Source organism: Ptychodera flava, chromosome 1, assembly GCF_041260155.1.
Source record: "Ptychodera flava strain L36383 chromosome 1, AS_Pfla_20210202, whole genome shotgun sequence".
NCBI classification, from domain to species: Eukaryota; Metazoa; Hemichordata; class Enteropneusta; family Ptychoderidae; genus Ptychodera; species Ptychodera flava.
In genome coordinates, this window is record NC_091928.1 from 14105376 (window position 1) to 14129331 (window position 23956).

The 23956-nt window shown below is 39.6% G+C and overlaps 1 protein-coding gene across 1 annotated transcript in view; it reads left to right on the forward strand.

Annotated features, from left to right (window-relative positions):
* LOC139142963 (uncharacterized) overlaps positions 1-23956 on the forward strand; it is a 424363-nt gene that overhangs the window by 381892 nt on the left and 18515 nt on the right. Inside the window, exons 4-9 of the mRNA XM_070713161.1 lie at positions 7873-7961; positions 8528-8648; positions 17155-17286; positions 20745-20855; positions 23139-23249; positions 23576-23691. Coding sequence (XP_070569262.1) covers positions 7873-7961; positions 8528-8648; positions 17155-17286; positions 20745-20855; positions 23139-23249; positions 23576-23691 — 680 coding nt within the window. The remainder of the gene's footprint in view (positions 1-7872; positions 7962-8527; positions 8649-17154; positions 17287-20744; positions 20856-23138; positions 23250-23575; positions 23692-23956) is intronic.

A 23956-nucleotide genomic window follows, 5' to 3' on the forward strand; every position in this document is an offset into this window, starting at 1 on the left:
CGGTGCAGAATGACCGGCTGTGAGAGAAAGAATAATCGATTGGGTGAACCAGCAGAATGCGATTGTTTCTGTTCCCTTTTGTATTAATGATACGTCATTTCTGTGGAGGCTATCATTTTTTAAAATCACGATGTAAGTTCTCCAGCGGCAACAGACACTAAAATACGAAATGATGTTTAAACGATTATAGCCTTACACACAGGCAGCCAAACATTATTAATAAGCTTATATGATTTTTTTCTCAGTTTTCGCTGTCACTATCAGTCCCTCTCCCTTTCTTTATGCTCTGACTGATCGTAGTAAATAAATTAAATGACTATATAGCCAACCTAGCCTCTCGACTCTTTATTTATTTTACACTCCATTACAAGGACGTTTATCTCTCATATACACACTGCTTTTAATTAATAGTCAACATGACTAATTATGCTAATCTGTGGACTTATCAGAGATTATACGGGTTAGTCAACACCGCGAAAGATACGAAAGGCTCCTTTTTCATTTACATCTCTATCTTTGCAATGTTGACCAACCCTTGATAAGTCTACGGATTAGCATAATTAGTTGTGTTGACTAATTAATAACACGATGTGTATATGAGAGATAAGCGTCCTTGTAATGGGGTGTAAAATAAATAAAGAGTCAAGGGGCTATAGGTTAGGCTATATAGTCATTTATTTATTTACTACGATCAGTCAGAGCATGAAGAAAAGGAGAGGGACTGATAGTGACAGAAAAAACTATTAATAATAGTTTTTAAAAAACTATTAATAATGATTTGGCTGCCTGTGGCTTACACCATCATTTAAGAACAACAGAATTGATCTCTCACAGCACGATCCACATGAAGAAGTTTTTTATTCGAAAAATTTAAGTGTGACTATAACTAATATTGCTGCCATCGTCTTCTTTTTGATCTTTGAAAGGTCTGTAATTTCGTTTGCTGCTCTCATGGCGCTGCATGATACATGTACTAGACCCACATCAGTTTTTGACGTAAACGATTGACGCTAAATCGTATTGATTGTTTATCTTTTTTCCGAGATTATATTCAAACTATATTTTCTCAGAGCTACGTTTTCTTCATCCGGGAACCGCATACGCTCTTTTAATTCAAACCTTGAAGACTTTTTGTCAGTTTGGTTGGGCTTGGAAACCGTCTCTGAGTTTGCTTTGTGCGATCGTGAGGCAATACAGTTCTCATAGTACTCCATGGCGTTTGATGCCGAAAGACTTTACTACTCTCCTGAACTACGCTAACCAGTCGGGCTTGTAGGCACCAACAAGTACTTGCCCGGCGGTAAAATCTGCTAGCCAGTGAGCTCTGGGTAGTGCATTTGCTCACCCTTGCAATCTAATACCATTCTGAACGGCGTACTCGGGTCGCTTCCAGAACCCGGAAGTAACAGTGCAGAAAGGCGGTCGCAATTGAGTGATCGATCCAACCAAACCGTTTTTTGGGGTCGAAAATTGAATTCGCATGCATGGCTATATAATGACTATCAAATAAAGAAATCGCCAAATGAGTTTTATTCGCACTTTGCGAGTGTGGCTCCACTTGTTACATTTTCAAACCAGGGGGCAATCCCGCATGTCATGAAAAACGGTCAAAAAATCAACAGCTGCAGTGGATAATAATCTCTATTTCAAAATGGAATAAATTCCCGCCAGATCATAGAATAGGTTTAGTTTGCCAATAAACCAATGATGACCAATTTTTGCACAGTGATCTTGTCGGGTGGAATACAAACCATTAATTTCGCCTCTGGTCAGTGCCTTTCACAAACCATAAGTTTTCTGGTTAAGGTATTAATCAGTATTTCATGCTCAAAGACACATAAGTTTGCCCGAAAACCTAATCGGAATCAATACTAGACAATGTTCTGAAATTTCAATCCAGAAGAATTTGCAGTTACGGTGTATGTATCCAGCACTTTGAATAAACAGCCAGGCACATTTACTTAAGTATTTACATTATTGCCAATTCAACTCATTATTCTGCAAAAATTTGCATTTCATCAAAACAAAAGAACTGTATTGTGCGTGCTAAATACCTTAAAAATTAAAAAGCGGCCACACAACGTTTAAGCATGCGTCAGTGGAGATTCATTTTTACCCATCAATGCGCACTGTTTATTAGTCCCCGCGGACGAAGTCCGGCGGGGACTTATAGATTGGGTCCCGTCCGTCCGTCCGTCCGTCCGTCCGTCCGTCCGTCATCAACAGTTTCTCAGACACTGCCAAACCAATTTTGTTCAAACTTGGCACAAAGGCATAGCACTATGACCTACAGATGCACATCGATTATTTTGCGATACGATCCAATATGGCCGCCAGGCGGCCATTTTATTACAATATTTTCGTGTACGGAGCCATAACTCAGATATGTTTCAACCGATTTTATTCAAAGTTGGTACAAGGACATTGACCAATGTCATAGATATGCATGTCAATTTGTTTTGTGATATGATCCAATATGGCCGCCAGGCGGCCATTTTATTACGATTTTTTCATGTACAGAGCCATAACTCAGGCATGTTTCAACCGATTTTATTCAAAGTTGGTACAAGGACAATGACCAATGTCATACATATGCACATTGATTTGTTTTGTGATACGATCCAATATGGCCGCCAGGCGGCCATTTTGTTTCGATTTTTTCATGTACAGTGCCATAACTCAGGCATATCTCAACCGATTTTATTCAAACTTGGTACAAGGACATTGACCTATGTCATATATATGCATGTCGATTTGTTTTGTGATACGATCCAATATGGCCACCAGGCGGCCATTTTATTACGATTTTTTCATGTACAGCGCCATAACTCAGACATGTTTCAACAGATTTTATTCAAAGTTGGTACAAGGACATTGACCAATGTCATATATATGCATGTGGATTTGTTTTGTGATATGATACAATATGGCCGCCAGGCGGCCATTTTGTTATGATTTTTTCGTGTACAAAGCCATAATTCAGGCATATCTCAACTGATTTTATTCAAAGTTGGTACAAGGACATTGACCTATGTTATACTTATGCACATTGAATTGTTTTGTGATACGATCCAATATGGCCGCCTTGTGGCCATTTTTTTTACGACTTTCCATGTCCTGAACAATAACTCAGACATGTATCAAGCAAATTTATTCAAAGTTGGTACAAGGACATTGACTTATAGTATACATAAGTACATTGATTTGTTTCTCGATATGGTCTGATATGGCCACATGGTAGCAATTTTGTTATGGTTTTTTTCATGTCGAGAGCCATAACTCTAGCAAGTCGCTACTGATTTTATTCAAAGTTTGTACCTGGACATTGACTTATGTAATACATATACGTGTTGATTTTTTAAACAGTAAGATCAAATATCGCTGCGTGGCGGCAAATTTGTTACGATTTTCTCATGTACTGAGCCATAACTCAAGACATACCGGTATTTCCACCAGTATCATTCAAAGTTGGTACAAGGACATTGACCTATTTCATACATGCTCATCAGTTGTTTCACGTCATGTAGCAGTATCATGTCAATTATTGAAGTTTCATAATTAGGTTGATATGTCAGAAAAACTGCATCAAATTTCATGAAACTTTGTACAGATGTTAAGCTCACATTGCTTTAACAGTGAAAAAGACATTTATCAGTGTCATTTTAATTAATTTGTAATTGCATATGTAATGAACTTTCCTAATTAGAGTGATATATCCACAAATACAACGTCAAATTTGATGAAACTTGATACAGATGTTGATCTCATAGTGTTGTAAATACTACATTAAACTTTATGAAATATGGTACTGGTTATCTATTAGTGTTAGGATAGAATGAAAAAATGTTTTGCAACATCCTGTCAACTAATTCCCAGTTGACTCATTTAATGACCTTTAGGATAGTGGCCTACATTGGTTTTATGTTTTTCATCACCATGGAACTCATTCTTGGCCATTGAGTGCCATCTGTATCAAAGTATTTTTATCACAGAACCTGTAATCAAAGTACCCATTAGCAAGCGGGGACTGGGTCATCAACGATGACTTGTAATTGTTATGTCCATGGCACGATATTTAAGTTTGGATGCATAATGACATGATATTACATTACAAACCCATTAGATATTTCTCACGCCTCAAACTTTAACAAATCTATAGCCGAACCCACTGTAATTTATGTTGTTAGTGTTAAGTGTCGAACCCCAAACGTTGGTTCATTAAAATATGTAAAGTGGAACAGCATTTAAGGATTAATTTGGGTTCATTGCTTGATGTACATCTATTCGACACAAACCCTGTTTGTATAATGTCCAATTTTATATTGGTGATTAAATTTTCATCCTGACTTCAATGCAATTTTGAACAGTTATATATAGCACTGTACATCGTGTGAATACACCTTGAATTGTGTTGACAAGACAAACTCTTTAGCAATAAGCCACACCCAACTACAATATACCTGGGGGTTTTTACCAGCTAATGACATATATGCATGAGAGATATAAACAATCAAATTATTCTTAATTGTAATGTCATCAAAAATCACTGCTACTGTCCCTTCTGATGTTATCTGTCTGTTCTCCTATTGTCATTTAAATATGTATTTGTTGTAATTATTCACGATTATACACCTACGTCTGTAACATATTGAGTTTCGTCGTACAATAAGTTTCGGTATCAGAGGACGGGGAGTCCAATAACTTTGACGCGGAGTACAATAACTTTGGGTGTTATTGAACGCTATTTGACCTTTGACCTCAAAAAACCTTTACGTCAACACGAGGAAAAAAGAAGAGAATATTTTACAGTTTTTACAAAAATATATACTTCTTAACGTTTAGTACTTCACAAAGTAAATCTTGGTCTGTCAAAAACCGGTGAATTTGAGTGAAATTATGCTGCTGATGGAACATTTCTACCACGTGCACTGCGCAGCGCGGGTTCAAATTTCGTTCTATGCGCCAAGCGGACGCGCTGAACGCGTTCCCAGTCTGCTCGCGATCGCTCAGTGCAGTGCGCGACGGGCATTCAAAAAACGCCTAAATTTAGACCTTTTTAGGTAAATTGAAGCAAAAAGTGTATAATAATGAGGGTATTCACAAAATACACAAAAAAGAAACTATCATTAATATGAAAGCATTTCAACCCGGTTTGTGACGATTAATCCTCCGATTTTTTCTCTGCAAATTATGCAACAGTAGTGTAACACTTTCCATGGTACTAGCGAACGTTCGTCGGGGCATCGTTAAAATTATAATGACGCTCGTAATGAGATTGATATTGCTTTTCAGAGTTATAGCATACTATTGTTATGCAGTGCTTTTGCTTTATTTTTTGTGTTCGTTTCTGTTTTATTGATTGATTGATTGATGATGATGATTGATTGATTGTTTGTTTGTTTGTTTGCTTGTTTACTATGTTTCTTTTGGCATCAAATCAAAGTGTAATTTTCGCTACAAAATGAAAAGGTGTGGAATGAGGAGATGGGCAATTAGTTAAGACGAGGTGGTTAACCGTTTGCACCATCCACAAAGAGCCAACAATAACGATGAGCATTGTAGCTCTCTCCAGGGAGAAACAGCACATTAAGAATGCTCTAAATTAATGAACACGGTCCAGGAGCGGGTTTAAAAATTATTGATGTTTTTAGTACACACTGTTTATTATTGATTCCGCCCATTACGTTTCCGAAGGTCCCAAGGTCTTTTTTGTAACGTTTAGAAATACAAAAACCATGGCAAAACAACCGTACATTTTCATTTTCTTTGGATTTCATACGGTAAGACCTGGCTTTTCTCTTTACAGTGACATACCAAGTCGATAATTTTTCTACAGTCGCCTTTCGGGTCGCATTTCTACTGATTCTTGCCCTGTGCAATATCTGTTGTTATATCAGTGTATCTACATTTAATATTACAAAAAATATTCGTACTTGATATTAGCTTTATTATAATGCAAGGACTGTGATTGCGTATGTAATGGCGATATAATTACACGTACACTTATACGCGCCAAAATATCGAAGCAAAATGCTCGCTACCGCTTCTTCAACTCGAGAGACACACAAATATCAGCATGAACTTCATTTGAGAATGAAGAAAGAAAACTGTTCGTAAACATGAAATTTAGTAATACTTTTATTGAAACAAAATACAGGCGCAAAGTTACTGGTAGTAGGCTCGTCTATCCGATTTCGTCATTGCGAGCACATTCATCTACGTTCGATGACTGCGCACTATTTTATATTTTTGAAATACTTCCCAGATGCCCATTGCACCCCAAATTTGTTATCCCAACGTTTCATTTTACATTTACGTCACCGTTTCTAAGACAAAATTTCTAATCGCATCATCCGTTAAACAATCGAGTTGCTGTACCGCAGTCACTCAATTACACCGGTATCGGGACAGACATCAGATACGCAGGCTTGTCATGAGTAATCATTCGATTCAAGTAGATGTGAATCTGTTTCTCCGAACACACGCAATATTCTTTTTTAAACGAGTCAATAGCATTAACAGTAAATCCTAGCAAATTTTCTGACAACTTTACTTAGCATTTCTGACTTGCATGACGTACATGTCCGTCGGAATCTTTACGTACCAGGTGAACTTTATTAGCCATATCGCAAGATGAAACCGGTATTTTATACTCCCTTTGAAATGACCGCCGATCCGAATTCTTATGTCACCTCCCTGAATGAGTTTCTTTTCCCATGCTCTTATGTACTTTCCTACGTACGAGGTTATCTGTAGCCCAGTTTAGCTATCTATTCATTGTTTTGACTTGGTTTGTGCCCAGTGCGAGTGTATGTGAGCGAGTATGTATGTGTGTGAGTGCTTCGTGTGGAGGGATCGCTGTCAGATAAAAGATTTAGCCAATCGGTTTTGAATGATGTCTTTGCTGGGTGACTTGATGACCACTTTGAGAGTTCAAAACCGAACGACGATGTACCGAATTTCTCTGAAGGTTTGACTCATCGTAATTCTGCAAAATTATAGTGACGATACTTCCATTACCACGTAAGGACATTAATATTGTCACGTTGAAACACCGCCTTGTTTCGTAAAAAGTCATGACAGTACACTTTTATTAACATTTCGTTTCACAGCACGCTTAGCGTGGTCCCCTGCAGTCTTCAGGTCAAAGTTGGATTGATTGTCTTCGCTCACGCAGAAAGGATATATCATTTATTGCCACAGACAAAATACATCATGCTTCAACGATGGGTTAATCATGCTTTAACATTCAAGGTGACAACTCGCATTTGTCACCTGACATGATACTTAGGCAGTTAATACAATCAGCAGAAAAAGCTGTTGAGTAACGGTCCGATTACTGTCACACCGATATCAGAAATCAGTAGAGGAGAGCGCAATATTATTAAAACGGCCATACACGATACAAAACAGTTCTGAGTAGGTTTTGTTACACATGTAAAGATGCATGCGTCACTGTGCGGGCGTACATGATATCTCGTCTTATTTTGTGAAGGGCTTTGTCTAACTTGTGGTGAAACTTACAGAACTTGGCAAAATTCATCCGTATCAGGGAGAGAGAGACAGGTCTTTCTCAATTAATCAAGGAGCATTTTCCTCTAAAACTGTCCGTCTTTATCATCTCATATAGGTTTGTACTTTAACTGTAATTGTTTTCAAAACCCTCTGTAAGAAAACAGCATACTGAGCGCAATGTCAGCTGTATTAAAAGTAGCATACGAGGTAATTTAAGTTTCGACCTCCGTGTTAATATATTACGCTAACAAAGACGGCCAGCTCATATCATCCATGGCTGTTTTTAATAAGAATGTCCTGAACAAGATTATCGTTACTATTAACCGTTTCTTTTTCGTTTCCTTTCACTTTTTCAAGAGACACAATTCAGACGGAGAACAACGATGAACCAACATGTGTCATACATCTTGTATTTCATCTTCTTTATGGCTATTTCCGTTGCCAAGGTAATGTATTTGTAAATTGTACATTGTGTCTTCAAACTTGGCTTTTCTGATGTTCCATTACTTTATTTTTGTTTGTTGTTTCTTTGTTTCCTCTTGTAAAATGAACAGTCTGCATGTCTACGATCGACTTAATTCATGTAATTAGGCCAAGAGATCCATATCTCTCAAGTTCATTTATCTATTTCGTTTGTTTATTTGTTTGTTTTTGTTCTTTGTTTTGTTTGTTTGGTTTGCTGGTTATTTTTTGGGGATGCTAATTACACGTTAGAAACCTTCCTAGTGATACTGCAATTATTGCAGAAATGGTAGTAGTATGTTAGTATGTTTAGATGTTCGTTGTTGATGGTGGTCAAACTTTTCGCAGATAAGGCAACAATTATCGTGTACAGTAAGGATTAACTAGCCATTTTTTTCCGTATGAGATAATGACAGAAATCTCTCTCTCTCTCTCTCTCTCTCTCTCTCTCTCTCTCTCTCTCTCTCTCTCTCTCTCTCTCTCTCTCTCTCTCTCTCTCTCTCTCTCTCTCTCTCTCTTTCTCTCTCTCTCTCTCTAAATTTCCTTACAGGGAGAAAAATGCACCGAACCAAATTCGTGTGAACAGATTTGCCAGATTGGTCTAAGTGGTGAAGACGTGTGTAGTTGCCTGGAAGGATACATCCCCGTAGGGAATGGAACTCAGTGCCAAGGTATCGACGATTGAACATTCGTTTGCCTTTATTTCCATGTTCCCTATTGAGTGTTTGTTCCGTTGCGAAAAGATGACTCTACCTTTGTCTGAACTCCCTCATCGATTTCATGATTCGGAAGAGTTTCAATTTTCAAGTTGAATGCACGGTCAAGACTGCAGCTACCTGGCCATCTACGACACTTCCTTACAAGTATCATTCATGAATGGGACAGGTAGGCCAACGTGACAAAAATATGCACAGCAACTAAACTGTCACAACGGCGCTGTAACATTGTGTCATTTGGCGTTTTGCAACTCTGATGTAGTTGTAGAATATTTTTATATAGGGATTGTGATATAACCGTGGTTACGTTGGTATTGACGGTTATGTGGTAGCGTGTCGGGGCCGGCAAGGCTGGTATTCCAATGATGAAGGGATGTAAAGACGACTGGAAACAGCGAGTACAATATAATCTAAGATGCTACTTTATTACACTAAGCTCTAAGCTACGTACATAGTGTGATGGTAAGCTGGAGACTGACTTGAGTACACGTGGGCTAAGAGAGATATACATGCCCTCATGAATAGTAATGACAGCTCATGAATAATAATCACATGACACTACGTCACATTCCTCCCTCTTTATTTTGATGGAGACAGGGAGTCTACATCACTAGTACGGCAAAATAATTCAGAAAATCAGCAAAAATCAAAATGAAATAATACAATGCTAATACTACTGAATCTAAAAGAAAGTACATGACAAAAAAAAACTACTGTCTAAGTCGGGTACAGCAACCTGGGCAAACACCATTACTATAAGGGTTGAAAATTCAACATGCATTTTCGAAAACAGTGTATATCAGGTCACTACAGCCCTTTCACTACATCATTCATGCACCTTCACACACTACCGTACATCTGAGCTCCACATTCGCGACAATGCGTCTGCATTTGTAGCTACCCTTCTTGTACTCAATTTTAAATTGATGTTCTTGCAGTATTAAACTCCATCGCAACAACCTACGATTTTTACTACACATTTTGTCTGACCAACCAATGGATTAAGATCTGTTTGAACTGTAAACTCTCTCCTGTACAAGTAAGGATTCAATGCTTCTACAGCCCAAACAACGGCTAAACACTCTCTTTCTATAGTTGGGTAATTTCTCTCCCTGGGGAGGAGTTTTTGGCTAATATACTGAACCGGATGTTCCTCTCCCTTGTCATCATACTGACACAAAACTGCACCAATACCATGGTCAGACGCGTCTGTCTGCACCACAAACGGCTTATTATAATCTGGAACCGCCAGAACTGGTGATGATGCTAAAGCATCTTTCAGCTTCTGGAAACCATCCTCACAGCTCTGAGTCCATTGAACATTGGCTGGGCTATTTTTACACGTCAGCTCAGTCAATGGGGTCGCAATGTCAGAGAAATTTGGGATAAACTTCCTGTAGTATCCTGCTAATCCTAAAAATGATCTGACATCCCGCTTTGTCACTGGTGTTGGATAATTGACAACAGCATTAACCTTATCTGCCATAGGTTTTATTTTTCCACTTCCAGCACCGTAACCAATGAAAGAAACTTCACTGCCACCAAGATAGCATTTAGTTGGTCTAGCAGTTATTTTACAACTACATAACCTCTCAAATATGCTACGCAGGTGTTTAACATGATCTTCCCATGAATGATCATGTGGACCCAAGTCATCCATATATGCTTTCTCTCTGGGCTGATTAAACGTCTTATCCATTAACCTCTGAAAAGTTGCTGGCGCATTTTTCATCCCAAATGGCATAACAGTAAACTCATACAGTCCAAAAGGAGTGATAAAGGCAGACTTTTCCCTAGCACGTTTGCTCAAGGGAATTTGCCAATATCCCTTTGTGAGATCGATCGTCAATATATAATTCGATCCGCCGATTTCCTCAATCAATTCATCTGGTCTAGGCATCGGATATGTGTCAGATACTGTAACCTGATTCAGTCTTCTATAGTCAATACAGAAAAGAATTCCGCCCTGTTTTTTCTTGACTAAAACGAGAGGCGAGGCATAGGGACTCTTTGATTCAGTAATAATTCCAGCTTTCAGCATTTTCTGCAGTTCCTCTTTAACTGTCTGTTTAGCTGCCTGCGGTAGACGATATGGTTTCTGACAAATAGGCGTTTCGTCAGTAGTTATCACATCGTGTTCTACCTGATCAGTACAACTGGGTACATCAGTTAAAACATCACTGTACTCTGCAGTAAGCGTAACAGTTCCGCACGCTGATCCGCAGTTACCGAATCCGCAATTACTACATCTCTCCAAGTCTCTGTGCTCTGATCCTCCGGTGTGTAGTACATAGAGTTTTCTATGTCCTTGTTGCACACAGCATCAACAGTGTCAACAAAATACACCGGTTTATTTCTTTCTTTCCATGCTCTCAGCATGTTGATATGATAAACCCGCTTTGGTTTTCTACGGCCACCTTGCTCAATTTCGTAATCAACGTTTGAGACTTTCCTCACCACAGTGAATGGTCCTTGCCACTGAGCACTCAACTTATGCGTGGAGGAAGGTAAGAGTACAAGTACTTTATCACCGTTCTTAAAAGAACGTTTCCTTGCTCCCTTATCGTACCACTTTTTCTGTCGTGCTTGGGCTTTTTCCATGTTCTTTTTGACAATTTTTCTCATGTCGACAAGCCTTTCTCGCATCGTTATTACGTATTGCGCCAAGTTTTCCTCCTGTGAACTTTTCTCAGTCCACTGATCCTTGATCACAGCGAGTGGTCCTCTTATACTTCGACCATACATTAGCTCGAAAGGTGAGAAACCGGTACTTGCTGTGGTACTTCTCTGTACGCAAAAAGAAGGTAACATTGCCTTGAGCATTCCGTTAAAACGTTCAGTTAATCCATTGCCTTGTGCGTGATATGGTGAAGTTCGAATTTTTGAGATCTTCAACTTCGCGCACATAATACGCAACATGAAGTTTGTACCCTGGTCTGTCAAAATTTCACCAGGTAGTCCCATCCGACTAAAAACTTCGATCAACGCTGTCGCAACCGTCTCGGCTTCCTGGTCTGGCATAGCCAAAGCCTCTGGATACCGAGTTGCATAATCCACGATGACTAAAATAAACTTATTTCCGCGTCGAGTTCTTTTCAAGGGACCCACAATATCCATTGCAATTAACTCAAATGGTGTATTAATAATAGGCATCGAAACAAGAGGTGCTTTCTCAGACGCTCTCCGTCTTGCAGATTTTGACAAGGACTACAAGTCCTGCAGTATTCTGCAACATCCTTGAAAATACCGGGCCAATAGTAGTATTGTAGCAGCCTTTGTTTAGTCTTTTCAATGCCAAGGTGTCCTGACAGAGGTATGTCATGTGACACTCTTAACAATGCATTGTGACAATTCCGCCGGTACTACAATTTGTCTAACTTCACGCACCTTATGTGAAGAAATCCACTTACGATACAATAATTTCTCATGCCAGAAAAATCCAGTTTGATTTTCCGACAATTGATTTGCATCTGCATGCTCTAAGCACCTTTGCAAGAGTAGGATCGGGAGATTGAAGTTCTCTTAACTTATTCCGATCTAATCTTAATATTTCAGCATATTCCTGCTGACATTTTAATCCAGTGGAAATATTCTTGGACACCTTCGAAGTGACGTCATCACTTTCATGTCATCACTGATGTCACTCAGATCTGATGAATTCCCATCAAACGGCTCGTCAAGGGCTGATGCATCATGGGAGGTATCGTTACACTCACTCTCACTGTTTACATCATCTGCTTTCCAATCATTTAAATTGTCCTCATCAAACAATCTAGAGATACACAGTGAATCATCGTGTTCGTCATGTGACCCATCTACCTCTTGGATTTCATTGACCTTGTCAATGTGTTTTGAAGCACTGTTTCTTTCATCAGATGATTCTACTTCCTCATCGAAGTCATCACTTTGTTCTGCTTCACTGAGAGTCGGCAATTCCTCAACAGGTATTGCTCTCACACCAGACGCCAATTCACTTTGCTTAACACTTTCACTGCGTAATTAATTTTTATACGTGCATTCCTGTGCGTAGTTTTCTTTGGGTATATGACCTTATAAATATTGATTTACATGCATGTGCTATATCTTTGTAATTATTTGAGTATTCGGGACAATTTTTTCAGTGAGTATTGCAATATGACAGAGCATCATAAAAATGCACAAAAGGTCATGTGACACGCCTGTGATCATCACGTGATCATGGCGGCCATATTGGATTTTACAAAAAAAAATCAAAAAATGTTACATTTTTTGTTATTTCAATATATAAATGTATTTTTCTCAGCGTAACACTTTAAAAATTACCACTTACGTTTTATCAACCAAATTCAGTAGGAGGACACATACGCTAAAACATATTCCACGTAAATGAGATTAATATGCATATTTATTACAAGTTCATCTTCGAACAACAGGTATCATCTGACATTCAAAAGAGAGCTATGATCTATTTAAGCTTAGGCCTATATACTGGTAGCCAGTCCGATGTGTAATTGTCATTGATAGATTGATGTCGTACAACATCCACAGGATACCCCATCAACGTTTGTGATGTCAATCACCGGTCCTTTGTCGCACTTGTCGCATGCTCAGATTGCCTACTTCCTGTCAGTGTCTTGCTTGCGATCTCTGTGTTTGCTCAACTGGTTTGGGAACATATTCAAGTTCTGTAGTTGTAATTTGAAATTTGGCTTCCGCCATCTCGTCGAGTTCAGTTTCAAGATCAGTGACAATTCAACTATTAGTGTCTAGAAAAACATGCTCAAGGGCTTTGTCGGTGTTAAACTGTGCCCGCATCGCCATTTTTAAATACCCTCTGGGAGAAAAACAACAACCGATCACACGATCCTTACAAATGACGGCCGAGAAATGACCGAATATGGCGGCATTTGTTTACAAATTTGGCGCGCATGCTCATTTAGGTTTGACCTCTACCTCGTATACTACGCTAGGCTTGAGGAAATAGTCTACAAACATGATGTAGATCAAACAAAGCCAACGTATATCGAACGCATATAAACGCGTACGTTCTTGGCGCGTTTACGCGCCTCCCGCAGTCTGGCCGTTGGCGCAGAATGCGCCCTCCCGCGGTGAAAGTGTTAACTATAGCCTCGCGCTCATCCTGCGCTTTCTTTTGACGTCTTGTGACCACTAACTTGTGGCGATCCTGCAAGGCAAGCCCGTCCTCGCCTAGCAGAACGTCCTTGGGTATACCTTTCCATACCCCTACATAAAGGGCCAGTGAAAATTTCACTTTCAATGTGGGCTTTGACAACTGCACCTTGTGCACTGTTTCGTCCGTAAAACTAATATTGCAAGTCTCTTTGGGCAAGTAGTTACAGTGTTGTATGACCTCTGACTGTACCAAACATTGACAACAACCCATGACCCTCTGAATACTCACTGGTTTACCGTCTAAATACCCAACGTAAGTATTTCTCCCAAGTAGATACTCATTACCAAATTCAGCCCAAATATCATAGCCTTTGTCATCCTGACTTCTGACATGGCCAACGACCTTTGTCTTCGCTGAACCTGCATTTTTATCAGACTTTTGTTCGGGACAATTTCTTGCCAAATGACCAGTTTTCCCACAAGTATAACATGCAGCTGAGGGCTTTGACTTCTCACCGCTCTGGGATGAGTTATCAGACTTCTTTCCCTCACCCTTTTGCTGCTTATTTTTATTGTTAAAACTTTTGAAACCCCGCTTCCGCTCAGTCTGATCGCTAGCAGCGCCAGAATGAGCAGATTTATATGTCTCACCAAGTTTTACCAACTCCTTATAGTTTTCAGGATCCCTTTCCTTCAACCATGTTTGCATTTGTTTGGGCACGCCCTCAACTATTGCTCCATTATAAATAGTTCACGTACCCGTTCATATTTCTCTTCACCACTTAAAGACGGAACCCCACTTGTTTCCATCCAGCGGTCAAAAGTATCGGCAACAATATCACCCCACATACAGAATGTTTCTTCATCTGTATGTTTGCAAGCTCTGAATTTAACTCTGTATGACTCTCTGGTGAGCTCATACTTCCTAAGTATAGCAACTTTGACCTTATCATAATCCAGGGCATCGTCTTCCTTCAACCTCAATATGCCTCCTTGGCCTTACCTACAAGAGTCGGAGCTAATTTCTTTGGCCAGATCCGCTTAGGCCAACAGTACATTCGAGCTAGCCTCTCAAATGTACGAAAATGGTGTCAACATTGTCACCTTCCTTGAACTGAGGGAGCTTAGCAGTCCAATCATTGAACTCACGATCCGTATCATGCGAATTTGATTTCGCTTTTACCTCTAGTTCTTTCATTTTCAAATCGTGTTCGCGCTTTTCTCTTTCTGCCTTTAGTTCAAGTTCACGAAATTGTTTTTCTTGCTCAAATTTCTGTCTTTCTGCATCTATACGCATGCGTTCTCTCTCTAAATGCTGCGTGTGATTTGCCTGCTCTTGTTTATACAGATTCAATTTGAGCTGAAGAATTTCTTTTTGATGCAACAGGTTTTCAGCTAATTCTTTTCCACTTAAACCACTTGTTGCGCCATAATCATCAATAGGCTCTTTTTTAATTGTCGGGCCTTGGCTTTCTGTCATACTGGGAAAGCTTACTTCACCCTCCGTATCGGACATACTCATTCACTCACTAGCACACGGCTGTAGTAAGAGATATACACTTACCTGGTCACCCCTAGAATGCAATGGTATCAACCACCTGGTGTGTTGACCCCACCCAGTCAGTGTAAATTTCTTAATTGAATGCAACTGAATGATAGTATTTCCCATGGCTTCTTATCTTTGTTTTTCACTGCTAATGAAAAGATACACAAGTGCACAATCACAGAAATGCAAATTTCTTGTCGTACGATTTGCACAGGTACTTAGTTAAGGGGCGTTCACCCCAGAAAAACAACCTATCTTTAGATCGTTAAGACTTTGTTTCGATAAGTGTTTATCTTAGTACTTACAGTCTTTTGCGTCAACAGGTGTGTCTTCCCGCGTATACTGAAAGATTAACTAAACACTAAAAAAAAGATTGTGAAAATTCTCTGCACACAGAAATTTTCAAGAAATTTAAAAGTCTTAAAAATAAGCAAGTACGGCTGCTTCTAAGACAGTGTCCACGGCAGAGTTCAATTAAGTTCACTTCACACAAAAGTTCTTTTGTCTTCTTAATTGTCGTCCGTCTTCTGTGAACTTGCTTCTACTTGCTTATGGTTGACTTCTCCGCTAGGTTGACAGTGCTCACAACATCCAACTTCTCGTCTCTGGTCTATCAGCTACGTCCACACGGCGACGTCTGCACCAGTATTAAGTTGATCAGCAAATTCAGTTCCACTGGAATATCTAAGGTATCGGAGATTCTGCTATGATGGTATTCCACATACCAATGCATACATAAAATGACAACAGTCTCCCCCTGCAGATAACTTTCCAAAGTTCCGGCAGATATTTAACTTGCTGCTTGTAGCAAAGTCAGGTTACAACAACCATAGAAGCATTCGTTCAGAGTCTCTCAGCTTTTAGTAGCACACAGTTATATGTCAGAGTTCTGAGTGTGTCTTACATACGGCTTATAGTGTCTTTAAAGTACTCATGGGTTAAGCTTTGTTACAACCAGGTTTCCTCCAAGTCCGTCTTGAGAATGTGATTTAGAATCACAACCGCTGGCTCCAATGTGATATAACCGTGGTTACGTTGGTATTGACGGTTATGTGGTAGCGTGTCGTGTTCCAATGATGAAGGGATGTAAAGATGACTGGAAACAGCGAGTACAATATAATCTAAGATGCTACTTTATTACACTAAGCTCTAAGCTACGTACATAGTGTGATGGTAAGCTGGAAACTGACTTGAGTACACGTGGGCTAAGAGAGATATACATGCCCTCATTAATAGAAATGACAGCTCATGAATAATAATCACATGACACTATGTCACAATATATGACCTTGATAAATCATGTCACTTTGTTGCAACCCAAGAAATTGTGCTAAAAAAAACGTAATTATCCGCATTTCAGCCGTTACCATTCGCGCTTTATGACGCCGTTAAAATAACAGCCATTAGCAACCCACCAATCCCAAATCTACCCCATTCTCAAGAAGCAGGAGCTTTTGTATTATTCTGGCTTGAAGATTTCTTAGACATTAGTGTAGCTCATTATATTCCGTTGAATTCGTTGAAATGGCGTGATATTAACCCCAATGTTCATTGTGGTAAAAACAAACGTGAGTGTTGAATGTGTGTGTTTATTATTGTACCCCTTCGCCACATAAATTGGTGAGACAATTTCGTCTTTATAATTTTAGAAACGATATGTACACCTGCACACCTACGTTTTCTTCAATAGGAATATTCAGAAAACAAATTTTGACATTTCGATTCACCATAACCTCGTGACGCGATTTGCTTTTGCTTGCGCTTTACATTTCAACAATTAAATATCCTTTATTAAAATATCAGATATGGACGAATGTGAGGCTGAAAATGACACCACTGTCTGTCACCATCACTGTTATAATACTCCCGGATCCTTCTACTGTGCCTGTTTTGATGGATATCGACTACAGTCTGACGGCGCGACATGCCGACCAGGTTTGAAGACTTTCGCATATTCTTCGTGTATTTATTGAAGTCTGGCGATAATAATGTTTCTATCTTCGGTAAAGACACGTATAGCCCACAACTTTTCGGTGGGGAATTGCGCTAGAAGTGAAGTGCTGTGCGTTATGCAGTCATCCAGTGTACACAATGATGGCTATAAACGGCTACCAAAAAGTCAACCTTTGCCCCCTAGCTGAATGTGAACAGATTATTTTGGTTCGTGACCTCCAAACAAAATGACTTCCACCCATTCCGATTTCATTTCTTACGACAATCAAACATTGCCATGACGTATGGGACAGCCGCTAATCTTTATGTTGAGAAGGCAGCACCAATCAAGAATCGAACTCATTACAAAAGCTTGCATGAGATCCAAATCTAAATAGGCCTACAGTGTACACTAAGTACAGTAAAGTAAAGTTAAAATGCGCCCGGGGACAGATATTCGGACTCTTAAACTTTCACAATGCTTTTCAGATCTACCACTTTTGAGGGCTTATTTTAAAGCTCTTGGTGTGAGATACATTTTCTGCTGATGTGCACCGTGCTAATAAGGTTATCTCTGATTGGTCAATTGTCACTATTCATAGCAACTTAGGGATTCTATTTGTATTGTTTTAATTATAAGGTAAGATTCAGCTACCCAATTGGATATTAGCTTCTTAGATGCTGCACATTGCCTCTACATTTTAGCGTCTTTATCTTCCGAGATCTAATTGTGTTTATTTTTCTCCATCGAGTTAGTTCGGGCATTGAGTAAATTTTGAATTTCAAATATCGGCAAATCTTTGGTAAATTATTTCCCTGGTACCAAAATTTGCACCCCCCTCCAATTTTTAATTCTTGACGATGATTTTGAAAGAGAATGGTTGAAAGATTCGTCGAGGAAAGTTTGAGTGAAAGTTTATGTCTTTCACTTTCGAGGTGCATACTACCTTAAAGGGAATCCTAAGTCCAGCGACATTGACCATTATACCTTCTAAAATCACCCTTGAATAAAATGCAGCTCAAATTTGCAACACAATTGTACGCGCTGACGACTGCGGCCCGATGAAAAAAGTAGCTGAAGTAGACGACATTTATGAAAATGAGTTTGGAATTCCATGGGTGCAAAAGGGCTCACGGGAGAAGCGTGCGTGACGTCATCGGCGATACAGACGATTGTAGCTTGCAGCTGGAGGAGTACCGTGAACAGTTCAGCGCGTTTGTAAGATGATTCTGGAGAGTTCGGACAGCGATATTTCTGACATCGAGTATTACTTTTCCTCGACTGAAATAAAACCATACTAATTTGAACCAAGATATTTAATAATGGGAAAGCATTTGTGCCATTCATAATTCCGCGGAGGGAGTCACTGTGCTTGTACAGACCCCGAACTGGATTGGAGACACTGAGTGACTCTGCGATCCTTCAACGCTACGTTTCCAAAGCAGAGTTTTCTGTATCAGTTGCTTAAAATTAATTTTTGGTTCGTGAATGATACGTAAGTCGAGCTTGGCCAGATCTTTAAGGTTGCGAAATCTTAATATGAATTTAATATGAATGTAATTCGTGCAAGGCGCTCCCAAACTCACTCTGATATCCGATCGGCCCTCTCGAAGAAGTTCCGATTGTAGTGTATGAAAGTTCGTGTGGAAATTTAATGAAAAAAAATGTTTTACATGTAAAAAATGTATTTCGTGCATGAATAATTCTAATAATGAAAAACATACAGTATTCTTGACTACCAGCCACGGATGCTATGAACTAAGAGTCGGACAGAGGTGGTCGGGTGGTCAGATCTGTTAGGCACGTGGTGAAATCTCCGATATACATCGGATATTTACCCACAATTTGACTAAGTATCGTCTAGTATCAGAGTTAATGTCCTAAGTCGCCGATATTTATGGATAAATATCCGTGATTTCGCTGACCCGGTGTGCCGACCACACAGTGCACGTAAATCTAGTATCGTCTGGTATCGATATTAGCCTAGGAGTCTCGGCGCAATTGATATTTATTGGGTAAATATAATATCGGCGATTTCTCAGACCCGGCGTGCCGATCGAGACACATCATTCTCGACCGCGGGCAATCCGGGTATTTGCGGATTCTTACGTCATTTTTGCGTCACAGCACCGTTGGAAGTTGAATTTTCAACCACCAAAGAAATATTCAAAGTTTCAATATACATAAATGACATAACTTTTAGTTCTGCTTTTTTCTACACAATTTCTGTATCATTCGCTCTTCTGTATCGTCTGATCTCTCATTCACCTCGCTCGTATGCGTTTCACCTACTGACGTCTCTCCGCGGTCGAGAAAAGGCAAGAAGCCAGTATCTTGTAATATCAATATTACCAGGTATAGTCACAAAATTGCCTATATTTATCGGGTATATAAGGGCCATTTCGCAGATCCGAGGTGTCGAGACGAGAGCCGCTTTGTGTAGTTTCGTCTTCGGATTTTAGAGTCCCGAAATCGCCAATATTAACATTTATCTGGTTAAAACCAGCGATAGAAGGCTGACTCAGCATGTCAAGAATAGTACCGCATTGTGTAGTATAGTCTTGTATCGGTATCAGAATCCCGAAATCCCTTAGAAAACAATTATCATCTGAAAGAAGTAGAACATAACTTTTTATCTTTTACAGATTTTAAAACTCGCCCAACTTTCTGTTTTCGAAAAAGCTGTTCCGTGGGACGACGATAAAAGCTGACTCCGTTTGTTCTTCCTTGAGTGATTTTTGCACTCAATTGAACAACAGTTAATCATTTTTTTATGCTACAGAGCATTAAAGAGTCGTAACGTTCAGAACTGCACTGCTACAGTCATAGACTCCAGTGCTTTGGTAAAGCGGTCACACATGTTCGTGTATCACCGATGACGTCACGCACGCTCCTCCCATGAGCCCTTTCGCGCCCATGGGATTCCGAGCTCATTTTCATAAATGTCGTCTACTTCAATGTCTCTTTTCGTCGCTCCGTAGTCGTCGGCGCGTGCAATTGTTGCAAATTTGAGTTGCCTTTTATTCAAGGGTGATTTTGGAAGGGATAAACGGTCAATGTCGCTGAACTTAGGTTTCCCTTTAAGCTAGCAAGTTGAGAGTTTATTGAACTCGATATTTTGGCACATACCGCAAAAATGTTTCACTGAATGTTTAATGTCATCCAGTTGCAAGTAAAGTTTAATTTGTGTATACTGTGTTCAGTATTTTAGCTAGTTCCAATCAAAAACACATGAACAACTTTTAACCTGAAACAAAATTCATGAAAAAGCTCAAAAAGTGCCCCCAATCTATTCCTTTGGTTATCTGATTTGCTTTTTTCAACCCTACCTCTGCAATGGTTTGGTCCAATCCATTTGTTTTGGATTGCTATGTGGGACTTCCCCAATTGGGAATGGGGCGAAAAGGCTAAACAATAAATGCATACATAATATCCTGTCTTATGAAATGCAACGTTTCAGTTTGTTTTGTGAACGAGTATCCGTGTTCTGACGGTCTTTGCATACCGAATCGATGGATATGTGATTACTGGTGGGACTGTGAAGACGACGAGGGCGAAGCTTTGTGTGGAGGTAGGATTTCGACACAGATGTGAAAATAAAGATCTCCCTTTTGCACATTTATTTATTTATTTAGAAAGAGAGAGGGAGACAGACAGACAGGCAGACAGACAGACAGACACACACAGGCAGCGACAGAGACAGACAGACAGACAGACAGACAGACAGAGAGGGGAAAGACAGACAGACAGTGGGACACAGTGAGACAGATATGCATACAGGCAGACACAAAGACGGAGATACAGAGATAGCGAGAGAAAGATAAAGAGACCTATAGACAGGCTGACAAACTGATTGGCAAACCTACAGAGTGACTGAAGCGACCGACTGACAGATATTAAGATAATTACATATTATATTACCATGCCCTGTCCATTGCGTTTTAATTAGTCGAGCTTAACCACGTGACTGCCCACAAATACACAGTAATGGTTTGTTTTCATTTCCGTGAATATGAATTATATCGTAAACATAGTAACTTTACGGCTGAAACGAAAATTGTGATTTATACAAGAATCATAATTAACCACAAAATAAAATTGAGCATTTGTGGGCCAAGTTTAGACGCTTGTTTTTCAAAAAAAATTCTCCGGATTTGCAAAACTTTTGCAGCGCGCACAACAGGTTCCGGGACCCCATTGTCGTTCGCATAGAAAATTTTCGTAAATTTTGACGGGTTTTCGGGGTTCATTGATAATATAATCGCGGGCGAGAAGAAAGCCAAATAGCGGGCTCGCAAGCCTCGCCCTTTAATTTTGGCTTTCCTCTCGCCCTTGCCAATAAATAAATGTTAATGGTCAGAGCGTCGTCCGTTATTTCTATCACCGTCCCTCTACCCACCGGTCTGGAAACAGCTCCTGTTTCTTTGTTCCGATGCGCGTTACGGGTAAACATATCAATTAAAGGAACTCCGTGAATCTCTGACACCTTAAAGGTGACAAGTACGTGAATTTGCATGAAAAATATGCTAATTTTAACAAAATGACCAGAATGCACTGCGCTATTCACTACAGCGATTTTGCTGAATAAACTTGTCGATATTGTAACACAAACGTTTCGATTTGAGGTGGGAGCCTCAAGGTTCTTTCACATTTTATACATAAAAATACATTTCTTTTCAAAGCTGTTGCGTACTCTTTGGCCTCCAAAACAGATTGCGTTTGCACGGAATCGCCGCTAGACAACTGTACGCGACTGTACCCCTAAGTCTTAAAACGGATAAACAAAAACACAAACAAAATCACTATCCCCAAAATCATCGTTTCGGACGAAAAAACATCAAAATAAGTGTCTCACCATTCGTAAAGTATCGTAAATTTAATGTTCAATGTCTGAAATATGCTGAGTTGGATTAGATTCGAACATGGAAGGGAGGAAAAATCTTTGTGACCGAAGAACCAACGTGCGCGATCAAAGTTTCAAAATGGCGTCGCGGCAAACTCAACAGCATTCCGAAACATCGAAAGCATAAATTTCGAGTAATGTTAGAATGAAAATCGATTCTAGAAAATAAACTTTTTGGAAGGTATAAACCTCGCAAGTCAAAATTCATGGGGAATTTTACGGGTTGATTGACAATTTTCGTTGTTAAAAAAGGCATGGCCGACGTATGGTGGCCGCCATCTTGATTTTTAACAACAAATGCATCGTCGAAAACTCGGGCGTTTTCCACAACAGAACAGAGTAAACGGCAAAAAAACGCATACTACCAATTTTAAAATCCCCATCGCTGATTGATCACGCCAAAGTCGTTTCGATTTATTCTTATTTCTACAAGTGAAAGGGGGGAAAACTTTCGTACTGTAAGGTGCCTTCCGTAACCAAGCGAGATCAAATTTGGTGGGCGAAAATTCGACGGAAAAAACACGGAAAATCATAGACGAAAATCTAAAAAGAAATTACTCTCAATAAACACAGTATCTGGGTTGTAGCAGTAATCCTGGCTATGGTAAAAAGTTACCTGAGGAGCTAAGACATGACAATAAATAAAAATACTCCGCACCCCAGGATGTTGCCAAACGCTACTGATGGCGTCCCCAAGCAAGCATTTACATCCGTAACGCGCTTCGGTCCAACGGTAGAGCAATTAACACCTTTAAACAATAGGGCACGTGTCGCGTTTCCAGACGGTGGGTGGAGGGACGGTGTTTCTATATTGTGTTTACAATTAATGTACAATTCCATACCTGGTGGCAAATCATAATTTTTTACTTAGAATATCACTAACTGTCAATAAATTATGCGAAAGGTATCGCTTTGCATTGGTTACATTCTTGTTCACCACTTTTTGCAAAGTTTGTGGTAAACAGCAATTTACTTGCGAAGATTTGTCTTGTATACCTAATGACTGGGTGTGTGACACTGATCACGACTGTCCAACCGGTGAAGACGAAGGACTATGTGAAGGTATGTCTAACTAAATAGGTATCACTAAATTTTGTGCCTAGGGTCGGTCATTAAAATAAATAGTTAACGCACATAGTAATGACGTGGTAAATGTGTGTATACCAAGATTTTCGATGAAATTCATGAGTTAGTGGCTACCCTTAGGAAACACTGCATAATGCTAGTTCTTTTTCAACTTTGAGAACAGACATACCTTACGAGCAAAGGTTCCCAGGTATTGCGAAAAAACGTTTGATTAAAAACCATGACAAAAAATCTTGAAGAAATTTCTTGGTAGGTTTTCCCGCTTTTACAGAGGTGATAGTTACTTTTATCTTAATTTACAGTATTCATTTGTGCTGAAGATTCATACCAGTGCGACGATGGCAAGTGTATACGCGAGTCTTGGAAATGTGACGGCGACAAGGATTGTGTAATGGTGATGACGAGGATGGTTGCCAAGGTGATGAGATGTACCTTGTACAAAATGATATTTGTATATCTCTCACCAGACAAGTCAATGATGTCCTCCAGCTTTTGCTAGTAATGACTGACATGTGCTTATGTCGTTGTTTATAGCATTAGAGCGGAAAAATCATTTTAACACGAGATTTCTGTACATTTAATCGACACTGCTTGACTCATTGCAGTGTTAGCCCTAAAGGGCCTTCTATAACCCACTTTTGTCAGATATACCGCAAGACTTGTCATTGCCACGCGTTTTTGGT